General features: G+C 45.9%; 1 protein-coding gene across 1 annotated transcript in view; it reads right to left on the bottom strand.

Moving 5' to 3' along the window:
* The window catches only part of C16_21H2orf92 (chromosome 16_21 C2orf92 homolog), a 46,548-nt gene extending 22,281 nt beyond the window's left edge, over positions 1-24,267 (bottom strand). Inside the window, exons 1-4 of the mRNA XM_037199873.1 lie at positions 24,119-24,267; positions 12,144-12,206; positions 7,866-7,964; positions 5,911-5,994 (exon numbers count right to left, since the gene is read on the bottom strand). Coding sequence (XP_037055768.1) covers positions 5,911-5,994; positions 7,866-7,964; positions 12,144-12,206; positions 24,119-24,203 — 331 coding nt within the window. The 5' untranslated portion in view covers positions 24,204-24,267. The remainder of the gene's footprint in view (positions 1-5,910; positions 5,995-7,865; positions 7,965-12,143; positions 12,207-24,118) is intronic.
* Between the last annotated feature and the right edge of the window lie 294 nt (positions 24,268-24,561).

Genomic DNA, 24,561 nt, shown 5'->3' with positions numbered 1-24,561 from the left:
CTTTTCTATGCTGGAGTTTCATCTGGTTTGAACTTGTGCAGGTCTCGTGTGTGCTGTCACGGTCTCTGTGAGTTCACACATGCATCAGGCCTGCTGTGTCTGGAGAACACTATTTCCTCAGGGTCCTCCACCAGCTCTGACTCTTACAGTCTGCCTCCTCTTCTGCATAGATCCCTGAACCTTGAGGGGAAGGGTTTGATAAAGACACCCCATTTAGGGCTGAGTGCTCCAAAGTCTCTGCACGTTGTCTAGTTGTGAGTCTCCGTCAATTACCATCTATTGCAAGAAGAAGCTTCTCCGATGAGGTTTAAGTGATGCTCATGGGTACAGCAATGTCATTAGGAATCATTTTATGGCAATGTCCCTTTAGTGGCAGAATAGTAGGAAGTTTTTTTCCTAGGCCCATGACCTACCTAGTCTCGGGTTCTTGGCCACTTTAGCAGTGTCAAGCATGGGTTCCATCTCATGAAGTGGGCCTTAAATCCAATCAAAGAGTGGATGAATACCCCATAACATCTGTGCCACTGTTGCACACTATATCTTGCAGGCAAGTCCTCGGTTGTAGGTCACAGAGCTTGTACCTGAGTGAAACTGATGATTTATTTTCTCCTCCAGTAGCATGAAAAGCACCATGAACACTAATCTGTGGAGTAAAACTTCTAGTTGGGCAGTTTCTCCATGCTTGATGACATCAGTAAGCTGTATCTTCAGCAAAGGGCCTTACCAACACATTATGGAGAGTAACCAACAGCCTTGGAAATGGTCTGCAATGTTTGAGGGGTTATCTACGGGACCTCTTTAGCCAACAACTCAAAACTATGTAACCCATTCCTGACACTGGAGGTTTTACTTGAGGACATGTCTAGTTGAGGCACTGTCTCCCCCTTTGTATAGTAATTCCATTTAAATCCCTTTTATATATATGTATAAAGTGTGATCCTAATTAGTCTTAACAATAAAAACCCGGAGTCAGATATTGAAGGTGAAAGCTGAAAGATCCGAGCAGAAGAGCAGCCACCAGAGAGTTCTTACCTCTACAAATCCTTAGACCGAATGGGGGAGCCTGTCTCTGTGATCCTCAGACTGAATAGGGCCGAGATCCTATCTCCATCTGCCTTATATTCTTGTCTCCACCTCCCAATGCTGGGATTAAAAGCATGAGCCTCCCATGTGCTGGGATCAAAGGCATGCACCACCACTGCCCAGCTCTGTTTCTCTTTTAGACTGGTTCAGTCTTGTGTAGCCTAGGGTGGCCTTGAACTCCTGATCTTCCTGCTTCCTCCCCCAAAGTGCTGGGATTAAAGGCATGCACCACCACTGCCTGGCCTCTGTGGTTAACTAGTGACTAGCTCTGCCCTCTGATCTCCAGGCAAGCTTTATTTGTCAGAACACAAAATATCAAACATCATATGTATATATTTTTAAAAGCTTCTACAGTAGAGGGTTTCCACATGGCTTTTAAAAAGGCTTTAGCATTAATTCTCCTCCTCCTTTTCCCCCCTTTACCCTGTCCTCCCCTCCCTTCCCCATTTAATCCTCTCCTCTAGCTTTTCCTTTCTCTCTCCATAATACTACACTTTCCCTTCCTTGGAAGATCTCCTCCTCCCCCTGACCCCTTACTAGGTCCATAACCTCTGTGGTTATTTGAACTGAAACACACATTTCTAAAGCTTAAAAGCTAACATTCATATACGAGAGAAAACGTGTAGTATTTGTCCTGGTGTCATCTCTTGATGGCACAGGATGAACACCAGGGATGAGCCATCAGGTTCACCATGACACCAGCAAGTCCTCACCATATCCTTCCAGAAGCATCCAGTGTCCCATGAGCCCCTAAATATATTCAGAATGCTGGGTGTAGCCGTGTCTTTAATCCCAGTACTTGGAAATCAGACATAGGCGCATGTCCGTAAATCTGAGGTCATCCTGGTCTACATAGTGAGCTCCAGGCCAGCTAGGGCTCCATAGTGAGACCCCGTCTCAAAACAAAAACAACAGCAACAAATACATGTTGCTCATAGAGAAACCTACAAGCCTACAAGTCGAGGGTTGCCCACCACTGTCAGGCCAGTGTGGCACAATGCTTGATCAGTCAGCAGATGTCTGGGGGGATGGCCTCTTCCCTGCCTGGAGACATGTCCGCACTAGGCTCTTACACACAGGGGTGGCTTACTGCAGGGACACTGGTATTTATCCTGCTCAGCTGCTTATATGTGCCATTCTTCAGGTCTTTCATGAGAATTGGGCAGTTCAGCAAGATGCACCTGCCCCTGCCTCCTGAGCGCTAGGACTAAAGGCACCCGCCACCATACCCAGCTGGCCCAGCTATACCCTCTATCTCTTTCGGAGATCTGCTTTGTAACTCGACATGCTTGATGTATCCTGTCATGTCCTTATGTTGCATTTTCTTATCACTGTTTGTCTTTCTACTCTCCAGACTGGATCTTATCTCAGCATCTTATCTTCAAGTTCATCGACCCAATTTCTGTCTATTCAGAGCTGCTGGTGAACCCTTCTAAAGAGTTTTCTCTTCTGATAATTTATTTTTTAACTTCACAACTTCCCTTGGGCTCCTTTCTCTTTCTCTCTCCTCCCCACCCTGCCCCACCTCTGGTTTTTTGAAACAGGGCCTTATTTTACAGCCTCGTGCTGGAACTTTAACACACACACACACACACATACACACACACACACCCTGTGCCCCCTCCATCCACCAACCCTTTCTCAGCCCCCCAAGATGGGGTTACAGACATGAAGCAGCGGTTTCCATTTCCTCTTTATGGATATTCTCATTCCGTTCATACACCGCTTTTCTAGTTTTCTCCTTTCTGGGTGGTTTCCCTCCTCATTCATTCAGCCTATCGCAGCCAGCTCCAGGCTAACAACTCTTTCAGTATGCAGGCCTCCTCGGGGAGTGGTTGCGTCCAATTCCCTTTTCCTATGAATGGACCACGCCTGCCTGTTTCTTCGTGTGCTTTGTAATTTGATGTTGAAGGTGAACATTTGAGGAACTGTAACACTCTTGAAATACAATTCCCCCCACTTCCCGGGGACTGCTGGTCCCTGCCTGCTTATAAGGGCTAGGACCGCCCATTTGCAAACTATTGTAACGTGTGTTCCTGAATAAATGTGGGTAATGGGTCCTGTCCCTGTTTTACAATCTCTGAGGTCAGCCAGTGCCCGAGCAAGACGTCCTTAAGTTCCTATCTCCCCAGAGAAGAAAAGGTCTTATTTATTATTTATGTGTGTGATGGGTGTGTGAGTGCAGGCACACCTGTAGACAGCGCAAGTGTGGAGGTCAGAGGATAGCTCTGTGGAGTCAGATCTCCTACTTTTACACGGGTTCTAGGACTGAAAACAGATCACACACCCATGCTGCATGCACTTTGAACTCCTGAGCCATTTTACACACCCTATACAGCTATACAGTCTTTCTTTCTCCCTCCCTCCCTCCCTCCCTCCCTCTCTCCCTCCCTCCCTCCCTCAGTCTCTCTCTCTCTCTCTCTCTCTCTCTCTCTTTCTCTCTCTCTCCTCTCTTCTGAGACAGGGTTTCTCTGTGTAGCTTTGGTGCCTGTCCTGGATCTCACTCTGTAGCCTAGGCTGGCCTCAAACTCAGAGAGTACTGGGATTAAAGATTTGGGGTGTGTGTGTGTGTGTGTGTGTGTGTGTGTGTGTATACAAGTGTGTGTACAAGTGTGTGCACACACGCATATGCATGCATGAGTGCAGGTGCCCACAGAGGCCAGAAGATGTAGATCTTCATGGAGCTGGAGTTACAGATGGTCCTGAGCTTCCTGATATGGATGCCGGGAATCAAGCTCAGGTCCTCTGAAAGAACAGTACCTACTTCTCATGCTAAGCCAGCCATCTCTCCAACCCCACCTCTTTAATCCCTCAGCAGAGTTAGTCAGGAAGCCTCTACAGCCTGAAGAGCATTACAGTACAGTACACTCAGGTTGTCCCAGCCCTTCAGTAATCTAAAGCAACAATCAGATTAAAACATAACCCCAAAGCCTACCTGCTTCTTCTTCAAGCACTATAGGAATTTGACAAGTCCCTTCCCAAACAACTGCTTAAGACATTTCTCTCCATTATATGCTAAGTTCATACCGTATAGTGAGGGTAACAATACTCCAACTACACATGATATGCTACCAGGTAAACCCCCCAGGATGGGAATAGGTTACATCTTTTGACTAGCTGGCCCATATACTCCCCCCCAAACATTACAGGCTATTGGCGATGCTGTTGGTTACCCTTCTCAACCTGGTGGTAAGACCCTATTGATTTAGACACCACACACTTATGTCATTGGACACAGAGAAATCCAGCTATTGGTCAACTAGAAGCTTCACCCCTACTGGCTAATGTTCACCATGTTGGAAGGTACTATAGACCCTGCCAGAGAAGAAAAGTTATCATCAATCTCACCTGTCTATGAAGCCTGCAAGCTACAACAATGACCTGCCTGCAATATAGACCTCTGTGGTATTGTATTCCCCCAAATATTGTGCATGCTAATAAACTTATCTGGGGTCAGAGAGAGAGCAGCCACAATATTAAACATAAAGGATAGGCAGTGGTCGCACACGCCTTTAATCCTAGCATTCCAGAGGCAGAAATCCATGTGTTCAAGGATACAGACAGGCATGGTGACTCATCACACCTTTAATCCCAGAAAGCAAGCCTTTAATCCCAGGGAGTGGTGGTAGAAAGCAGAAAGGTATATAAGGCATGAGGACCAGAAACTAGAAGCATTTGGCTGGTTAAGCATTTGGCTGGTTAAGCATTTGGCTGGTTAAGCATTTGGCTGGTTAAGCATTTGGCTGGTTAAGCATTCAGGCTTCTAGCAGCAGTTCAGCTGAGACCCATTCTGGATGAGGACTCAGGGGCCTCCAGTCTGAGGAGACAAGACCAGCCGAGGATCCGGCAAGTGAGGTAGCTGTGGCTTGTTCTGGCTCTCTGATCTTCCAGTGTTCACCCCAATAACTGGCCTCAGGTTTGATTTTATTAATAAGACTCTTTAAGATTTATGCTGCAGACCTCTGATGTAATATTGGCACAAATGTTATGAGAGTAACTAACCACTTTTTAAAAATGGGGTTTAAGACCCACTCCATAAGATAGAACTCGCATTTGACACTGCTAATGAGGCCAAAAACCTGAGATTAATTAGGTCATGCCCTAGAGCGGTGGTTCTCAACCTGTGGGTCACGACTCCTGGGGTTTAAACCACTCTTTCACATGGGTCACCTAAGACCATCAGAAAACACAGATCTGTACATTACGATTCATAGCAGTAGCAAAATTATAATTACGAAGTAACAATGAAAATAATTTTATTTGGGGTCACTACAACATGAGGAACTCTATTAAAGGGTTAGGAAGGTCAAACATTAAGGAGGTTGAGAAACACAACCCTAGAGGAAAACTTACTACTATTATTCTGCTCAATGCACACAGCAATAAAGCGGCCCTAGTGATACATTGCTATACACCTAGACCAACGAATCACTCAACCTTCACCAGAGACGCTGCTTCTATTTATGTATTTATTTATTTATTTATTTATTTTTATTATGTATGTATTTATTATTTATTTATTTATTTATTTATTGGGTTTTTTTGAGACAGGGTTTCTCTGTGTAGCTTTGGAGCCTTTCCTGGATCTCGCTCTGTAGCCCAGGCTGACACCCTCTCTGAGAAGCAGGGTCCTTTCCCAATGTTTGCATCCCACTTTCTATTGGTTTTCCTGAGACTCTGACAGAGGAACCGATTCCACCACAAGGCAACCAACATGCTTCCCTTCCCTTTGAAACAGCCGGAACGAGTTACCTAAGAGACAGCCAAGGGCAAGCAGGAGACCTCTTCAAACACAACCTAAAGTTTTCACAGGAGCAGGTGACTTACCAAATATCTTAGCCAAATGGTCCTCTTGAGTATGTGAACTTGACGCAAACTCAGAATTGTTGAAGCTGTTCAGGTGGAGGTGAGCTGCAGGAAAACAAACGTTAGCTGCGCTTACGTCTTCCCTCAGATCTACACCTAGTCTCTCTAAAGTCCCTCTCCTCTGCAAGGCGCTTCGAGAGGGACAGTTGTGTGCCTGGTGTCTTAGCCACTTTCTTGTTGCTGTGGAAAAATGACATCGGCCAAAGCAACTTAAGGGAGAAGTGATATTTAGGCTGGCCTGTGCCTCCCAAAGGATGCAGTCTATTATGATGCAGAAGACACAGAGGCAGGAGCAGAATGCTGGCTGGTGACATCACATTCACACTTAGCAAGCAAGCAGAGATGAATGCATGCTTGGTGTTGCTCCCTCTCTCCACCTGCTACAGTCCGGCATCCTCAGCCTAGGATAGGTCCCACCCACATCAATGAATACATTCAAGATAATCCCTCCCAGGTATGCCCAGAGGCCCATCTCTTAGCTGATTCTAGATTCTGCAAAGTTGAGACGTAACCATCACAGTCAACCTGTGCTCTCTTTGTCTGAGTGGCACGGGGCATCTATGAAGCATCTGCGAGTATCTAAAGTTTGAGCCTACAAGACAGCTCAGCAGCTCAAGGCCCCTTTGGGCAAGCCGGATGAGTTCGATCTCTGGGACCTACACGGTGGGAGGAGAACTCCAGCTCCTGAAAGTTGTCCTCTGAATTCCACAGGCATGCCATAGCCAATTCATGCACACACACAGAAACAAACAAACAAATGTGTGTCAGAAACATTTTCAACAGAGGAGTCTGGAGCTCCACCCTAGGACCCAGCAGAGGTCATTCCCCACAGTTTCCTGACAGACCATATGCACAGCCACTGAGTGATTTGTGCGCACACGCCGGCTCTAAGTGTAGAAGAAAATTGGTAGAAGGGCCTGGCTGGTGGGTGCCAAATGACATCAAGTGGGGCCGCTTTGAGCCAATGAATGAAAACGGCACCGTTCTCTATTAATGAGACCCGGGAGAATCATTAGGACCAAACACATCTAATCCTTAAGCACTTTGCTGAAAACATGTCACATTGTATCAACTAAGGGAACATAATAAAACCTGCTGCAGAGCAAGCTAGCAGGATTATGCAGCCGAAGAATTCACATTGGTGCTTTTATTGAGTGGCCATTGAGAAACGCATTGGCAGGATCGTTAGTTACAAAACTGCTTTACTTATAGTGCGATTTCAACACAGCACATGTTTCTAGCTTTATTTTGATAAGTAATGACCCATTTCCAGTCTCCCTCTTAATGGAGAGGGCCTTCTCTGTGAGCCCCGTGATTTAGGGCCAATGAGCATGGAGTTTTAATATGGCTTTCTTTTGTGTATGTGGCCAGCTGTTTTCGCTTAGCTTTAGCATTTGAGGGCTGCGCTGCTCTGGGCAAATGGTTTGCAAAGGCTGAGGCAGGAATGCGGTGATGAGGGAGTATGTGAGAAGGCTTTGCACTCCAGACCAGTAACTCGGGACTCCTGGGCAGTAAGCTATAAAGTGTGCATGAAAAAAATTATAACATTATGCCTAGTTTGTGTTACCAGGAACAGTGAATCCCACTGAAAATTAGATTCCCATCCTTTGCACAAAGATATTGATCTATAGTGATAGGACCTGCCTGACCCTACACAATAGGTATCACAATAACAATGTTAATGATAATAATAATAATAATAACAACAATAATAAGCAAACACAGTCACACTTTAAAGCACAGACCCCCATAGATAATGAAAACCACACTAAGGGCTTCTGATTTTTCTTTCTTCACATCTCAGCTTGGTAGTGCCCTACCAACAGCTGGGTTCTAGGATGCTCAAGTCACAGCACACCCAACACAACACAGCCTATGAAAACACAGACAGTTTGAATCCATTGAGAGATACTTGCTTTCATTCACGTCTCTCCAGGTGATCAGTCTCCCAGCTGTTCTCGCCTCTTTTGATACGTCATCTAGATTGCTGGTGAACACCTGCAGCATGATGTCATCTGAGGGGAAGCAAGGCATGGATGTGTGAGCAAATGACTCAAACTCAGTGGACCCAGGATGCTCAACTCTAAGATGCCATCACAACTGCAAAATCATGATCGCACCAGATATCCCGGGCAGAGAGGGCCACCCACCGCTCTGCCCCACATCTGTTTTCCTTCTAGTTCCTGGTGTCATTCTGACCTACCTCTGAGACTGTTCCCAAGCAGACCCATGTTGTTGTTGTTGTTGGTTTTTGCTCTTTTGCTCTTTGGTCTTTTGGGGGGTCCACCACCCAGTACATTCCCAAATAAATGTACACAGACGCTTATTCTTACTTATAAATGCCCGGCCTTAGCTTGGCTTGTTTCTTGCCAGCTTTTCTTAACTTAAATTACCCCACCTACCTTTTGCCTCTGGGTTTTTTTCTTTTCTTACTTCTGTATATCTTACTTTCACTCTAATTCCATGGCTGACTGTGTGCCTGGGTGGCTGGTCCCTAGCATCCTCTTCTCCTTGTTCTCTTGCTCTTTCTTCTTCTTCTCCTCCCATTTATTCTCTCTGCCTGCCAGCCCCACCTACCTTTTCTCCTGCCTCACTATTGGCTGGTCAGGTCTTTATTAGGTCATCAGGTGTTTTGGACAGGCACAGTAACACAGCTTCACAGAGTTAAACAAATGCAACATAAAAGAATGCAACACAAGCCGGGCGGTGGTGGCGCACGCCTTTAATCCCAGCACTCGGGAGGCAGAGGCAGGCGGATCTCTGTGAGTTCGAGGCCAGCCTGGACTACCAAGTGAGTTCCAGGAAAGGCGCAAAGCTACACAGAGAAACCCTGTCTCGAAAAACCAAAAAAAAAAAAAAAAAAAGAATGCAACACATCTTTGCATCATGAAATAGTTGTTCCACAGCATAAACAAATGTAACACATCTTAAAATAATATTCTACACCATGTACAAGCAAAAAAAAAAAAAACGTTTCTTATCTCTACAAGACACACATCATTTCTCCATTTGAGACCTTATTGCTTCTCCTGGTATTAGGTCAAGCTCACTTGAGATGCTAGTGACTCTAAGAGGCCAGATCCCACAACCTGAAGAAAGAGGCCACCCCCTGCTAACCCCCTCAAGCCCCACCTTCCCCAGATCTACCCTCGGATGAAAAGTTAATGAGCTATCCTGTCTCATGATGTGCTATAGTTTCTACAGCTCCTAATGAATGCTTCAACTCAGTACCTGGCTCCTCTGTATTTCCTGTTACGTAGGCTCTACCAAGACTATATCACATGGCTAGAACTTCCTACCACACATGCACACACACTGAAATGATATAAAAACAAGATTTCTTGATCGAAGGGATTTCTCTAAAGACTCTCTTCTCTGGGCCTCCCCATCATCCTGTCATGGTGACATTTTTTCTCTTAAGCTATCCCTCTGCTGTGGTTTAAGTGAGCGTCATCCCCTATAGCTTTGTGTGTCTGAACATTTGGTGCTTTTTGGGAAGATTGCAGAAACAGTGGTTCTCAGCCTCCCTAATGCTGTGACCCTTTAACACAGTTCCTCATGTTCTGGTGACCCCCGACTATAAAATTATTTTCATTGCTATTTCATAACCGTACTTTTGCTACATCATGAATCATAATGTAAATATCTTGGGAGATAGAGTTACCAAAGGGGTGGCAGGTTGAGAACCACTGCTTTAGGAGGTAGAGCCTTGTTAAAGGAAGTGCATGACTAGGGACAGGTTTTGAGGGTTTATAGCCTCACCCCACTTTTGGGTGAATCATGTGTGTGTGTGTGTGTGTGTGTGTGTGTTCGCGCGCAAGCGCGCGCCAGCCTGTGCATGCCCTCCTTCCCATTTGTGGACGCAAGTGTGGTCAGCCAGCTTCCTGCTCCTATGCCCTCTCTGCCTATATTAACTCTGTTCCTCAGAAGCCAAAAGCCGAAAGAAACCCTTTCTTTCCCTAAGTAGTGTTTGGTCACCGTTTTTTTTTATCACAGCAACTACAAAATAACTAATGAACCTTCTTCCTAAAGCCCTGGAGGCTGTAAGGGCGGAGTCTCTCCTCAAGCCCACTGTGCTGGTTTTAACCTGCTGTACGGCTCCTTCCTGGCGCTCTCTTGTGGCGAAGCTCTCTCATGTCTGGAGCCCCTTTCTCCTAATGAGCCTCATTCCTGAGGGCAAACACATGCCAGCTCTTTCCATGAACCAACAACTATACCGTTCTCCTGTTCCTTTATTTAACGCTAGGACGCCGGCTGTAATGTGGGGGCCAACAGGCACAGACCCAATTCCCAGTTTGATGCCTGCCAGAACATGATCTTGGGCAAACAACTCTAGCTCTTAGATCTTTGGTGCCCTCGGCAGTAGGGTGGGAGGATCTAACTCAGAGAGCTTTTATGGAAATGGGTATCTGCAGGGCACTGAACACAGGGCCAGTGTGAAGCTTGTGCCCAGGGCCAAATACCTCACCACCAGCTCATTTAGCATCAACCTCAGAGCAGCTGGAGACATGGTCGGTGCTCTGCTCTGTGGAATATGTGAGTCAGAATGGAAAAGAGGTAGACACGCAGCAAACAAAGGTGTCATTCACACAGGATGGAAGGCCGGGTTCTCTGTCACAGCCTCGACGCTTTTCCATCTCAAAATGCCCTCACCTCCTCCTGCATCTAGTCTGTGGTTGAAGCCTCAAAAGTAACACCCCCAAAGAAACTTCCCTTCCCACCCTCCCTGGCAGATAGGTCAAGGCCGCACAACACACAGAGGTCCCCAAAAGACAACTGAGACCCAGGAAGAGTATTGCTTCTCTAGATAGAAAAATTTGTTTGTTTGTTTATTATTTATTTATTTATTTTGGAGGGTGGTTGAGACAGGGTCTCACGATATACCCTTGGTTGTCCTAGAACTCACTTATGGAGACCAGGCTGGCCTCAGACTCACAGAGATCAGCCTGCCTCTGCTTCCCGGGTACTGAGTTTAAAGGGGTGTGCCTCCATTGCCCAGCTTGGACAGGAAATTTAAAAACTCTAAGCTTGCACTTCCCTATCTCTTCTTCCCCCTGCCTGGAAAGGAGGATGTCTGGAATTGCAGAAGTCATCCTGTGGCCAAGAGACACAATCACCAGGGAAGGTCCCGATGATCTCAACGCAACCGGCTCTAATCTGAGCTACTTTGACAGAGGAGAAAAAAAAAAAAAGCACTCTTGGATTGTACCACCGGGCCATCTAGACATGTTTGAGGGCATTACCAGACATGACCAGACATACTGATATGTCCACAAAGAGCAGCAAAACCAGAATTGAGCTGAGGAGAGAAATAAAAAAAAATAAAACAAAAACCTGGGCCGAAGCAGGCAGAACACCAGACCAAGGCTGAGCATTCCTCAGGAGGAAGAAGTGAGCCCTGCCAGGAAGGGCTAGCCACAGATCATACCAAGACTCTCCGCTCTGCAGAAGGTGGCTGTCTCTGTCACCCCTCTGCTCCCTCAGCCGACCACGGTGGTTCAGAACTGTCCCCTCAGTCTCCGCTCCCTGGGCTGGTAGTCATCAGCAATTCTCAGCCTGGAGTCTCCCAGAAGGTTTTAAAACTCGACTGGCTGGGTCTGGTGGTCCATACCTTTAGTCCCAGCAACTGGGGGTCAGGGACAGATGGAGCTCTGAGAGGCAGGTCAGGGCTAAACAGTGAGACCCTGTCTCCAAACAAAAACAACAGATACCTACACTGTATAGGACTGGGGTTCGGTGGTAAGGCACCTGCCTAGCAAGCATGAGGCTCTGGATTCGGCTCCCAGCACTGTGAAAACACCCCTCCACTGAATCTAATTCCGAGGGCATGGAGAAGTGCCCTTTAACGTCCCTCTGGTGGTTCCCAGCTCAGCCTGGGGTCTCATACTCTCCGCTAAGCAGAAATCATCCAGACAGGCGCGATGCGGAAGGTTGAGGTGGGTCACCACCCCAGTGAATGAACTTCCAGATGGCGGGGCTGACTCCACCCCCTGCCCCCATCCAAAAAGCAGAGATGTTCCCAAGGTTTGGTTGATCACCCCATTTGCTTACGTTTTTGGCACTTAGAGGAACCAATTCTTAGCCACAAGGAAGAATGCCCGCCTCCCCTCCTGCCCAAACCACCAGGAACACGTAACCGGGGACAAGCACGTGACTTCTTCAAATCCAGGCCCCGGAGCCACAGGACGACTTACCAAATAGTTTCGCCAAATCTTCATCAAGATGCTTTGAACTTGAGGAAAAGTTGTTCTTCATACCTGCGGGAGAAAAAAAAAAAAAATTAGCTGTGATTAAATCTTTCCCCGGTCAGGCAGGCATGAAGGCGCACACCTGTGATCCTAGTACTTAGGAGTGAATCGGGGGAGACCAGGAGGAGTTCTTGGCCAACCTTGCCTACAGAGAAGCTCAAGGCCAGCTTGAATGATCCGACACTTGTCTCAAAAATAAATAAGCCGGGCGGTGGTGGCACAGGTCTTTAATCCCAGCACTTGGGAGGCAGAGGCAGTTGGATCTTTGTGAGTTCCAGGCCAGCCTGGTCTACAGAGCGAGATCCAGGAAAGGCGCAAAGCTACACAGAGAAACCCTGTCTCCAAAAAAATAAAAACAAGATAGATAAATAAATAAATAAATAAATAAATAAATAAATAAATAAATAAATAGATTCCATCTATATATATCACACCACCACCACCACCACCATGCAGGATACATTCCAAGGCTCCAGTGGCTACCTGAAGCTGTGGACAGTACCTAAGCCCATGTATGTTTTCTTTTATATGTACTTACACTGTCTTTTCCATTTTGACTGTTACTTATCATGGATGGTGGCGATAGCTCTTGCTGTCTGTCGTGTGATACCAAACAGGCACTGATTTTGTTTGCCTCCTTCACGACTGCATGGATAGAAGAGTCACTCGGGGCTGAGACTAAAGTCCAGTGGTAGAGCATGTGGCCCGAGTTTGGTTCATCCCAATTTGTACTCTTATCAAGGGCAACATTCAATTCCTTTCTTCCTATACTCAAAAATACTTGTCTTATCACTTAAAAGAAGTGCTTCATTTCTTTTCTTTGGCGAATTTGATTCGACTGCAACACTCCTTGGGCTTTGGGCCACTATTAAGAGAACAAGCAGCTCCCCCCACCCACCCCAAGATGGCCCAAGTGGGCCAATTATGAACTGTTTCCGGAATTTTCCATTTTGCATTTTCAGACATGTAACAGAAATCATGAAAAGCAAAACCACAAGTCCGTAGGGGACCACTACACTGTCTTTAAATCAATCCTCCTTTGCATGGTTTGTTTTGGGGATGCTGAGGATTAGACCTGGAGCCCTGTGCATGCCACGCTGCAGCCCTTACACATATCCTGAGAGAAGTATTTTGCAGGAAAGTGCGTGGACTAAGCTCTATTGACTAGGCAGTAGGCTCTAAAGCAGCCATTCTCAACCTGAGTCGAGACCTCTTTGGGGGTGTCAAATGACCCTTTCACAGGGGTCACCTAAGACCATGAGAAAACACAGATATTTACATTATGATTCATAGCAGCAGCAAAGTTACAGTTACAAAATAGCAATGAAAATAAGTTTAAGGTTGGGGGTCACCACAACCTACGGAGCTGTATTAAAGGGTCACAGCATTAGGAAGGTTGAGAACCACTGCTCTAAAGGTTGATGTTCTCACCTGAGGGCTGCTGGGACAGGTGTCACCCACAGGAGGCCGAGAAGAGGGTGATGGGTAAAGTTTGTCAATGTTTCCTACCTCTGCACCACTCACCATTAGCTTTTTATTTGGTTTTGCTTTTTCAGCAGGCTCTGGTCAATTTATTAAAGCAAACTGTCGCACGGTTTCCTCTTCCTGGGTCTTGTGTCTATTCCGGCACGCCACGATTATAATAATACCAGAATCACTGGGATCAGCGACAGCCAGTGTGCACACTAAAGGATTTTTCAATTCAGCATTTTCCTTCACCCTGCCCGAGCATCTTCAGAGCCTGCATGGACCCTATCCTTGGACCCTATCCAGAGACTTCATCTTCTTTGTGGCCTCCATCCTCCTACCTAGGAACCCCAACCAAGAGCAGCTACCAAGATGGTTGGGGAGTGGGTAGAAAGGAAGAAGTTCCCACAATGCACCACTCTCCACTGCAGAAAGGGTCAGTGTTATCTTGGATCAATCACCATCGGCATCCAGCTCACTCAGTGTTCATTGTTCCTCTCTTCTGTGAAGCTATCATCCATGGCTCTTAGTGGTGCTTATGCCTAGGGCTCAGCTCCAAGGAAAGCTGAAGCAGGAGAGCACATTTCAGAGATTTTGTTATTTTGGTTTTTCTGTTTGTTGGGTTGTTTTAACTGGAAGGGTTTTCAAATAAAAGTTTCTCAGCTAAAATGATGTGGATAAGGAATCGAATCGCTTTGGTCAGTTTGGGAGAAGTAGGCAAAAAACGCTGTTTCACTGTGCACTCAACTTCATGGGGAGGATGCTCAGAGTGCCAAGGCTAACCCTTCGAAGCCCTTTTATTAAGCACAAGTTGGTGTGTGTGTGTGTGTGTTTACTGCGATACAGGAGTGGGAGGATGTAGGGGTGGGCTGTTTTGGTTTTAAGTCAGGGTCTCTCTATGTAGTCTTGGCTGATGAAATTTCCTAGTCTCTTCCTTTATTAATCTTTTTTTTTTTTTTAAGACAGAGTTTGCCCAGCAGATTGCCTCGATTGCCCAGGTTGGCCTTGAAGTTCAGATCCTCCTGTCTGTCTCTCTCAAGTGCTTAGATTACAGTCGTGCACTGTTTCTAATGTGGTCCTGAACAACTGAGAAAGTTAAAGGCGCAAATGTAAGGAGCTCGGGTCAACCATCTCCTGCAAACCTCCGTGGGCTGAGATTTAGACTCCCCCTGGCACTTGGGGCTGCCTCGGGGAGGAGAATGAACTGCCAGAGGAGCTCAGCAGCCTGTGGAGATCTGAGCCACCGCAGGGCTGGTTGTTTGGGTTTTGGGTTTTGAGGTGGGGTTGCTGTCATGTATCCCAGCCTGGCCTTAAACGTACAACATTCTGATCTTCCCATCTCCACCTCTCAAATGTTGGGACCTCATGTGTGAGCCACCATGCCTGGCTTGCACAGTGCTGAGGGTTAAACCCAGAGCTACGGCTTTGCCCATGCTAGGCAAACAGCTGAGCGACTTCCCAAGCCCAACAGGCTCCTTTTTTTGGGTGGGGGGACAGGGGTTTCTCTGTGTAACAAACAGCCTTAGCTGTCCTGGAACTCACTTTGTAGACCAGGCTGGCCTCAGACTTACAGAGACCCACCTGACTCTGCCTCATGAGTGCTGGGATTAAAGGCCTTGGCCCCCACCGCCTGGCTCAGGCTCTTTTTTTTTTTTTTTGAAGGGGGTTGCTGAGGTGCACACTCAGGGCCTTGTGCTCCCCATGCTCCAGCACTGAGTTAAGGGTTTCCCTCCCTCATGGAGTCCATGATAGAGCAGTGTCTGGATGAATTTCCTTGACTCAAGGTCAAGGCTAACTTTTTCTTTCTGACTGTGCAAACCCACCAGGACACCCGTCCCCTCTCAAAGCAAGCGGTCAGCAGAACACAGCACCAGCGATTCTGTCACAGAGCACTCATGAAATGTCCCTGAGAATCTGAAGCTCCAGCACAAAGCTAGTGGCGTGCCGACAGACCTGGGTCTGTAGACGAAGCAAGTGTGCGGCTTGCACACGCAGCTTTCAACTGGGAAAACGGTCAGTGGGTTGTTGTTTTTGGTTTGGGTTTTTTTTTCTTGTTTTTGTTTTGTTTTGTTTTGTTTTGTTGGCTGACCTAGCTCCTGAATTCAAGCCATTCTCTCACTCCAGTCTCCCAGGAAACTAGGCTACAGACACATCCCACCCCACCTGGATGGTGGCCAGGTCTTCACTCGGAAACTCTTTCTAGGTAGGATGCCTTTCTAGAAAGTGAGAGAACCAGGGCTTTTGTTTCTCTGATAGGCAGGAGAATCATGAAGAGCTTGTTCAAGGCCAATCAGGAACTGATCACAGGAGCCTTGTGGATATCTTTACATTTTTTAAAAAACACTTCATCATTGTGTCTGTGGATGATGTGTGGGCACGTGTGCCATGGCGTGTGCGTGGAGAGGTCAGAAGACAACCCTGTGAAGTCGGTTCTCTCCTCCCATCTTCATGCAGGTTCCGGGGATCGAACTCACATCAGCAGGGTTGTTTACCCTCTGAGCCATCTCGCCCACTGGACTTTTGCATGTCCTGAAAAGAGTACGTCCCTTGTCCTCTTTTCCGGCTGTCATTCCGGCTGAAAGTCTGACCACTTGAAACAATGCCTCCTGGGGTGCCAGCAAGGCAGCTGATCAACAATGGAGCCGCTGTCAGCCTAACAACCCGAGTTCAATCTCCAGGCTCCGCAGAGTCGGATGAGAGAACCTACTCCTGCAACCTGTCCTCTGGCCTCCACATGTCCGGGGTACACATGTCCCACAGACACACACAGACACACACACACACACACACACACACACAAATAAATAAACGAAAGAGACCAGTGCCTCCCTTGAACTGTGCAAACCGATGCTGCATTCATCTTCCGTGGCAAGTGATACTCTCCCGGTGACTGGTGTCCTTAGCTGTTGGGGACCAAGACCAGAGCTTCGTCCGCCAAAGCTCGATTGTCTGTTCTCACAGACCCCGTAGCTTCATCCTGAGAGGAGCCCATGGGATGTTGTGGGCAGTCAATTGGTCTAGCAAAAAGCAAGGTTGTTTCCAAATGATGCAAGACCACGAAAACCAAGGAAGGACATTTGTTCTGAAAATCTGTGTCCATAACAATGTTATTCATGCAAGTCAAAAGATGAGAGCAGCCCAAATGTCCACCAGCTGACAAGCAGATAAACAAAGGCAGCAGAATATCCTTCAATCACAAGAAAGAGCAGAGGGCTGGAGAGATGGCTCAGCCGGGAAGAGCACTGGCTGCTCTTCCAGAGGTCCTGAGTTCAATTCCCAGCAACCATATGGTGGCTCACAACCATCTGTAATGAGATCTGATGCCCTCTTCTGGTGTCCCTGAAGACAGGTCACTCATATACATTAAAAAAATAAATATTAAAAAAAAAAAAAGAAGGCCGGGCGGTGGTGGCGCACGCCTTTAATCCCAGCACTCGGGAGGCAGAGCCAGGTGGATCTCTGTGAGTTCGAGGCCAGCCTGGGCTACCAAGTGAGTTCCAGGAAAGGTGCAAAGCTACACAGAGAAACCCTGTCTCGAGAAAAAAAAAAAAAAGAAAAAGAAAAGAAGAGAAACAGCAGAGAAGCACATGCTACATGAAGGGACCTGGAAATGTGTTAAGGGAAAGATGGCAGGCACAAAGCCCACATGTCATGTAATTCTAGTTACAGGAAGTATCATAATTACGAATGACCACAAAGTCATTTTTAGGGGTAATAAAAATGTTATAAAATTAGGTAATTGCCATTTACCACTCTGTTTATACACTAAACACCACAGGACTATATTTGCTTTTAAGGTGTAATTTCTTTCTTTCCTTCTTTCTTCTTTTTTTTTTTTTTTTTTTTTTTTTTTTTGAGATAAGGAGTTACTATGTTGCCCAGCCTGGTCTTGAACTCATCATAGCCACAACAGCAACAATCATGAAGATGAAATTACAAAAAGAGAATCATAAACTCAAGTGATTCGAGTCAACAGGTAACTGTTGATATCTCCCTAAGGTTGTCATTTAAAAACTTCTGTGTGTGAGTGGGTGGGATGGCACACACTTGTAATCTTAGCATTTAAGATCCTTCCAAGGAAGGTGGAAGGATCACAAGTTCAAGGTCAGCCCATGCCACCCTGTCTCAGAACACAAGAGCGAACAATGAAGTGAGTGGACACATACTGCCCGAGAAGCAGAGAGAACATTGTAGGGCCGCGCTTTTCACACACACATCAGTCTTGCAAGGTCAATAGAAGCTGAGGCAGAGTAGCAACCCAGCTAAGACAGAGGGGAGCCACCAGGCAATGTCACACCTCCACTCTCCACATGCCTGCACCGGGAACGTTCAACCTCTCTCACACAGTACCCTGTGGGGCCAAGACCAAATCACCTCAAAGAACACCGGGGACCCACCTGACTGCTCACACAGCATGGTATGCCAGAAGCTCACCCCCAAAGCCCCCAAAAGTGGAGGCACCTCCTAGTTGGCTTTCTGTTGCTGATAAATGCAATGAAGAAAAGCAGCTTGGGGAGAGAAGGCTTAATTCATCTTACAGTTTACCGTCCATCCTCGAGGGAATTTAGGGCAGGAACCTGCAGTCAGGAACCGAAGCCATGGAGGCAAGCTGCTCCCTGGTTTGCCTCGCCTGTGTTCCTCACCTAGATTTCTTCTACAACCCAGGACTACCAGCTCAGGGGTGACACAGCCCACAGTGTCCCAAGCACTCTTTCGATAATTAGTAACCAAGAAAATACCCCCACAGACATGCCCACAGGCCTGTCTGATGAAGGTAACTCCCCAGTCGACACGTTCCCTCTTCCCAGATGTGTCAAACTGACGACCAAGATTGGCCATCACAGGCAGAACAGGATGGCCATCATGGAGACGTTCCCAGCAGCATTGAGAGCAGCTTCTAAATGCCAGGGAAACAAAAGAGCCACCAGATGGAGTCCAGCAGTCAGGTCACATTCTTTTTATCTCTCTCTCCCTGTATGTCTGTTCTTTATTTAATACCCAATGTGAGTGGAGCAGGCCAGCTTGATCCTGCTCTGTTCTAGTGTTCCTTCTCCCCACTCCTCCCCTTACTTTTCCTGTTTCCTTCCAAAGACCATCTACAGTCTGGTGTGTATAGTCTCCGGCCAGCCTCCAGAGAGACCGTCTTGTTCTATGCTATGTGATGGTAAATCTGTACCTCTCTTTTCAGTCCACCTTTAGCCCAAACTCCCTCATCTGGGTTGGAGAGTTGCTTCGTGGTTAAGAGCGTGTGCTGCTCTTCCGGAAGATTTGAGTTCAAATCCCAGTACCCATGTCAGGCAGCTGACAACTGCCTCTAAGTCCAGCTCCAAGGGATCTGACGCCTCCATGGACATTGTACTCATGTGCATGCACTCAGACACACACACACACACACACACACACACACACACACAATTAAAAATAAGTAAATACAAAACTCTCTTATCTACACTCACTTTTCCCCTGCCATTAACCTTTATATTTATTTTCTTATTCTCTTTTTATCATCCCACTATTAATCACTAGTCTTACAGTATTTTTTTTCCTTTTCACCAACTCACACCCACAATAATGACTATAGTAGTATACACAGTACTATTAGTGTCTCTTGGGTCCCTAAAATGATTGACATATAGGGATAATGTTTTCTAGTCCATTCTTACTCTATTTTTATAGTGGGTCTACTACTGGATAACTGTCCTCAGGAGAACTGGGGACAAAGCCTGGAGCCCTGAATATTGGTCTAAGAGAGAAAAATGATACTTCAATCCTCCTACAACCTAGTCCTTCCAGAACACTGAAAACACTTCCATTGAGAGAAGAAAAGAGACCTAAATAAAATAAATTCAACCAGTGACCTAACTCCTGCTGGGTGAGTCTCAATGCAAAAATACAATATGAAAAACCTAAAAACTACCAGGCCTAGAGTAATGTCACTGAGAGGGACATAAATGAAACATCAGACAAAGAATTCAAAAAAATTATAAAATTCTTACCATAAATTATAAGATATAAAGTCATATATTAACAATACCATGGCAATAGTGGTTGACCTCAATACCCTACCAAGACCAATAAGCAGGTCATACTGACAAAAATATAGAGAAACATTGGAGTTAAATGACTTTATAGTCAAATGGACCTAGCAAATACCTACAGAGCATTCAATCCAAACACTGCAGAATACATGTTCTCAGGAGCCCATGAACTTTAAAACAGATGATATTTTAGGACACAAAGCAACTCTTAATAAAGGAAAATTTAAGTAATTTCTTGTAGTAAATAAGATCTCAGTGGAATAAAGATTAAAAAGTAACTAGAAAGAGTACAGAAAAGTTAGAAATGTGTGGAGATTAAACAACACACTATTGAAGGATAGTCACTGAACAAATCAGGAAAGAATTTTTTAATCCTATATCTAAATGAAAATGAAAACACAAGGCACCTATCTTAGTCACTGATCTATTGCTATAAAGAGACACTATGACCAAGGCAACGCTTATAAAAAGAAAGCATTTAATTGGGGGCTTGCTTATAGTTTTAGAGGATTAGACCATTATCATCGCAGTGAGAAGTATGGTGACACACAGGCAGGGATGGTGCTGGAATAGTAGCTGAGAACTACATCCTGATCTGCAGACATCAGGCAGAGAGAGACACAGAGAGACACAGAGAGAGACTGCACCTGGTGTGGGCTTTTGAAACCTCAAAACATACCCCCAGGAACATACCTCTTCCAACAAGGGTACACCTACTCCAGTCAGGTCACACCCCCTAATCCTTCCCAACAGTCTACCAACTGGGAACCAAGCGTTCAGATTTACGAACCTGTGGGGGCTAATCTCATTCAAACCACCGCAACACCAACACCTATGAGAGACAGCGAAAGCAGCCCCAAGAGTGAGGTTCACAGGTATAAGTGGCTACGTCAATCAGAAAGATCTCAAATAAACCTTCGGCCTTGGAAAAATAAGAATGAGCCAACCCTCAAATCAGTATATCTGAAGAAATAATTAAAATCAGGACAAAAGTTAATGAAGAAGAAATGAAAAAAAAAAAAACAAAGAATCAATGAAACAAAGACTTTCTTTTTCTGAAAAGGTAAACATGATTGACAAACCCTTTGCGAAACTAAATGAAAGAAAAAAACGAACCTAAATTAATAAAGTGAAAGTGAAAAGAGAGACATTACAAAAGATAACAATGAAGACATGAAAACAATGAGGAAGCTGAGGACGATACTAAAAGATGGAAAGGTTTCCCATTCTCATGGGTCAGGAGGATTAATATTGTGAAAATGGCTGTCTTAAACAAAAGCCATCTAAGGGTCTGATGAAATCTCAATCAAAATTCCAATGTCATCCTCCAGAGAACTAGAAAAAAAAAACTATCTAAAATTTCTTATGGAAACACAAAAGCCCCCAGACACCCAAAGCAAACCTGAAAAAAACAAAAGCACAGGAGGCATCACCACAACTGATTTCAAGTTATCTTACAGAGCTGCGGTAATAAAAACAGCATGGCAGCGCCACACAAGCGCTCACATAACCAGTGGACAGAAGGACCAGATAAAGGACCACACAAGTACCGCCACCGAATTTTTGACAAAGGTGCCAAAAATATATGTTAGGGAAAAGACAGCCTCCTCGACAAACGCTGCGAGGAAACCAGATAGCCACGTGTAGAATGAAAAATTAAACTACATTTGTAAATCCCACTCTCAACAAAAATCACTTCCAAGTGAATAGAAAACCTTAAAGATCCAAAGCTGCTGGAGGAACTGCAAGATGAGGCCCAGGGAAGGACTTTCTGACCAGGACTCGCAGGATAAAGCCACCAGTCAACAAATGAGACCTCATGAAATCAAAAACCTTCTGTATAGCAAAGGAAACAGTTGAGAGAAAAAGTCAGTCTGTAGATGGAAGAAGGTTCTTTGCCTGCTGTGCATGTGGTACAGGATTAATGTATAGAATATACAAAGAAACAACAACAAAAAAACTAAACAAGAAAAGGAATAACCCAATCAAGAAATTGGCTCTGTTGGCTGGGCATGGTGGCACATACCCTTAGGTCCAGCACTGGACAGGCAGTAGTAAGCAAGTCTCTGAGTTTGAGGCCTACCTGATCAACATAGCAAATTCTAGGATAGCCAGGGCTACATAGGGAGACTCTGTCTCAAAAAGTCAAGAAGGAGCTGGGCGGTGGTGGTGTACACCTTTAATCCCAGCACTCGGGAGGCAGAGCCTGGCAGATCTAGTGAGATCCAGGACAGGCACCAAAACTACCCAGAGAAACCCTGTCTCGAGAAAAAAAAAAATGACATTTGCTAAGCTTCGTTTTTTAATTTTAATGTTTTTGTGAATGTGTATGTTATGATGGACACATGGAGGTAGGAGGACAATTTGCAGGAGTCCTTTCTCTCTTTCCACCACCTGGGTCCTGGGGATCAAACTTACATCATCAAGCTTGTTAGCAAACACCTCTTACCCACTGAGCCATCTTGCTGGCCTTTGGTAAGCTACTTTTGAAAATAAAAAAAATTCAAACAGTTTGGAGGTACCTTGTATGGATGTATAAAGTTATTCCGGAAGGCATGGGCTCTTCAATGAAAGTCTCAGTGCCAGGAGTGGGCTGCCATAACATTGTAGAAAACTGTCGTTACTGCTGGTTGCTCACCAGTAATGGTAAGATCCTATTACTAAAGCCAGCACATTTTCTGGTAGCAAGACCTAGAGACATCAAGCTGGCCTAGACCAGAAGTGTGCCATCTGCCAGTAGCCCTCAAAGTGTAGCTGGGGAGAAACTGCCATTGTTGTTTTCTATTTATTTCTTTTATGTGTATGAATGTTTTGCCTGCATGTATGTAAGTATACCCTGGAACTGAAGATACAGACTTTTTTATGAGCTACCATGTGGGTGCTGGGAATCAAACTGGGGTCCTCTTCATCAGTGAGCCAGCTCGACAGCTCCTGTCATCCAGTCTTGCTCAGATGTGGATCCTGCGTGCTACACCACCAATTAGCCACTCAAAAACACACTCACTGGTACAACAGTGGTAAGTCTGTTATGCGGGCAACCAACCAGATTCTAATCAGATTTGAGGCCTGCTCGAGGGGAGAGAATTCATGTCTGGTACCTTAAGCCTGGTCGAAAGCCCACGGCTCAGGAGGTCATGGGCTCCAGTGTGGAAGCTACTGCTATGGCTCTGCTCAACAGTCAGGATGTGCCTGTCAGGTAACCGTGTTAATGTCTATAGAACAACACTGTTGTCGCATCAGAGAAGCTTCTTTTCGCAGTGAGCAGCGGTAACTACAGAGACTCATAGTCGGTCAAAGTGATGAGAATAGTGAGTTTTGAATTCTCACCCATACATGGGACATCTACATCATCCCCAAAGCCTCAGGGAACTTTGCAGAAGGGGAGAAAAGAATGTAAGAGCTGGAGGAAGGTGTCGCATGTGTGGAACACTGACTTCCAGGTATGACGTGGCCTCACACTCTTGCCCTCACAATGGCCATGATTATCGGCGTAAACTCTCCACATTAGACCAGCCAACATCCTGTCATGGAGGGGGAATGAGCTCACAAGGTCTCACCCACTCCCTGAGGCTTTATATGCAGTTAATGATTGTGGGGTAGGGGTGGGCATTTTCTTCAGTGGTGTAGCCACTAGTAAGTCACTTCTGCAGACAACTCCTCGCCCACCCTCCTGAAAGCGCCCTAGTGAAATCCGCTGGGCTATTGTTTTAAAGAGATGAAATTACAAGAGGGACTAATTGGGATGAGGAAGGGAATTGGTGAGAGTGGGATGGGAACAAGAGAAGGTAACAGGTGAATATAAACAAGCACATACAAGTATGAAAATATAATGAACCTGTTTGCATAATTCATATATACTAATTTATTTGTTGGGTTGGTCTTTTTGAGACACGGTTTCTCTATGTAGTACTGGCTGTCCTGGCACTCACTATTTAGGATAGGATGGCCTCAAACTCACAGAGATCTTCTTGCCTTCGCCTCCAGAGCGCTGGAATTAAAGGCATGTGCCACCACATCCACCTCAGTATATACTAATTTTTAAAATATGTACGTGTGGATAAGATTGAGATGATGTGTGCATAACTGTTCTTTCTATTGGTCTTTCTACTTCTGAGATGTTCAAAAATATTTTATAATGAAGAGTTGACATTCCTAATTATGAAACCCTCTTATGAAGCTCTAGAATTCGAGGATACATCAACAGGTAGATAAACCAAAAAGGACAACTTCCCATACGCTATGCCCTTCTCCCAAGAAATCCAGCCTCATGGTGAACTGAGGGAAGGAGATAAAGCAGGACAGGAGGAGGCCTCACATCCCAGCCTCGGCAGGAGGGGCCCACCAGCTGGCCTGGCTGAGGCTCCCTATGAGTCTTCCATCCCTCCAGTTGCCATGACAATATACTTGTGATAATACCTTCAGTCACAGGGATAGAGTGAGGCTCTCCGCCCCACTGGCTGCCCAGGTAGAGAACAAAGGAGAAGAACACAGTGTCGCTCATCTTTGCCACAGCCAGCACACCATCAGGGAAGAACCATTCTCCTAGATTTCTCAAAGACCCAACAGCATGGTGTGGAATCTGTGCTCTGTGAGGTCATACTGGGAAAGGAGCGTGTCTGTAGTCAGGGACCGAGTGGGATGCTAGTGGCCCTCAGATGGTCTCTCTGTTCTTTGTCTCGGCTCTCTGAGGCCTTCCTCAGTCCTGCATGCCCTGCGACTGGCAGATGGGAATGTATCAACAGGACTCAGGATACACAGGACAAACTCCACTGTGGCCTCCTAAGCCAACTGGAAGCAGCTAGAGCCACCAGGAATACTGTACTGATATCACATTAACAGGCAGGATGTACCTTGGTGGT

Source organism: Peromyscus leucopus, chromosome 16_21 (genome assembly GCF_004664715.2).
Source record: "Peromyscus leucopus breed LL Stock chromosome 16_21, UCI_PerLeu_2.1, whole genome shotgun sequence".
Lineage (NCBI taxonomy): Eukaryota > Metazoa > Chordata > Mammalia > Rodentia > Cricetidae > Peromyscus > Peromyscus leucopus.
The sequence above is the reverse complement of the archived record's forward strand: the minus strand, read 5'-3'. Positions and strand labels throughout refer to the sequence as shown.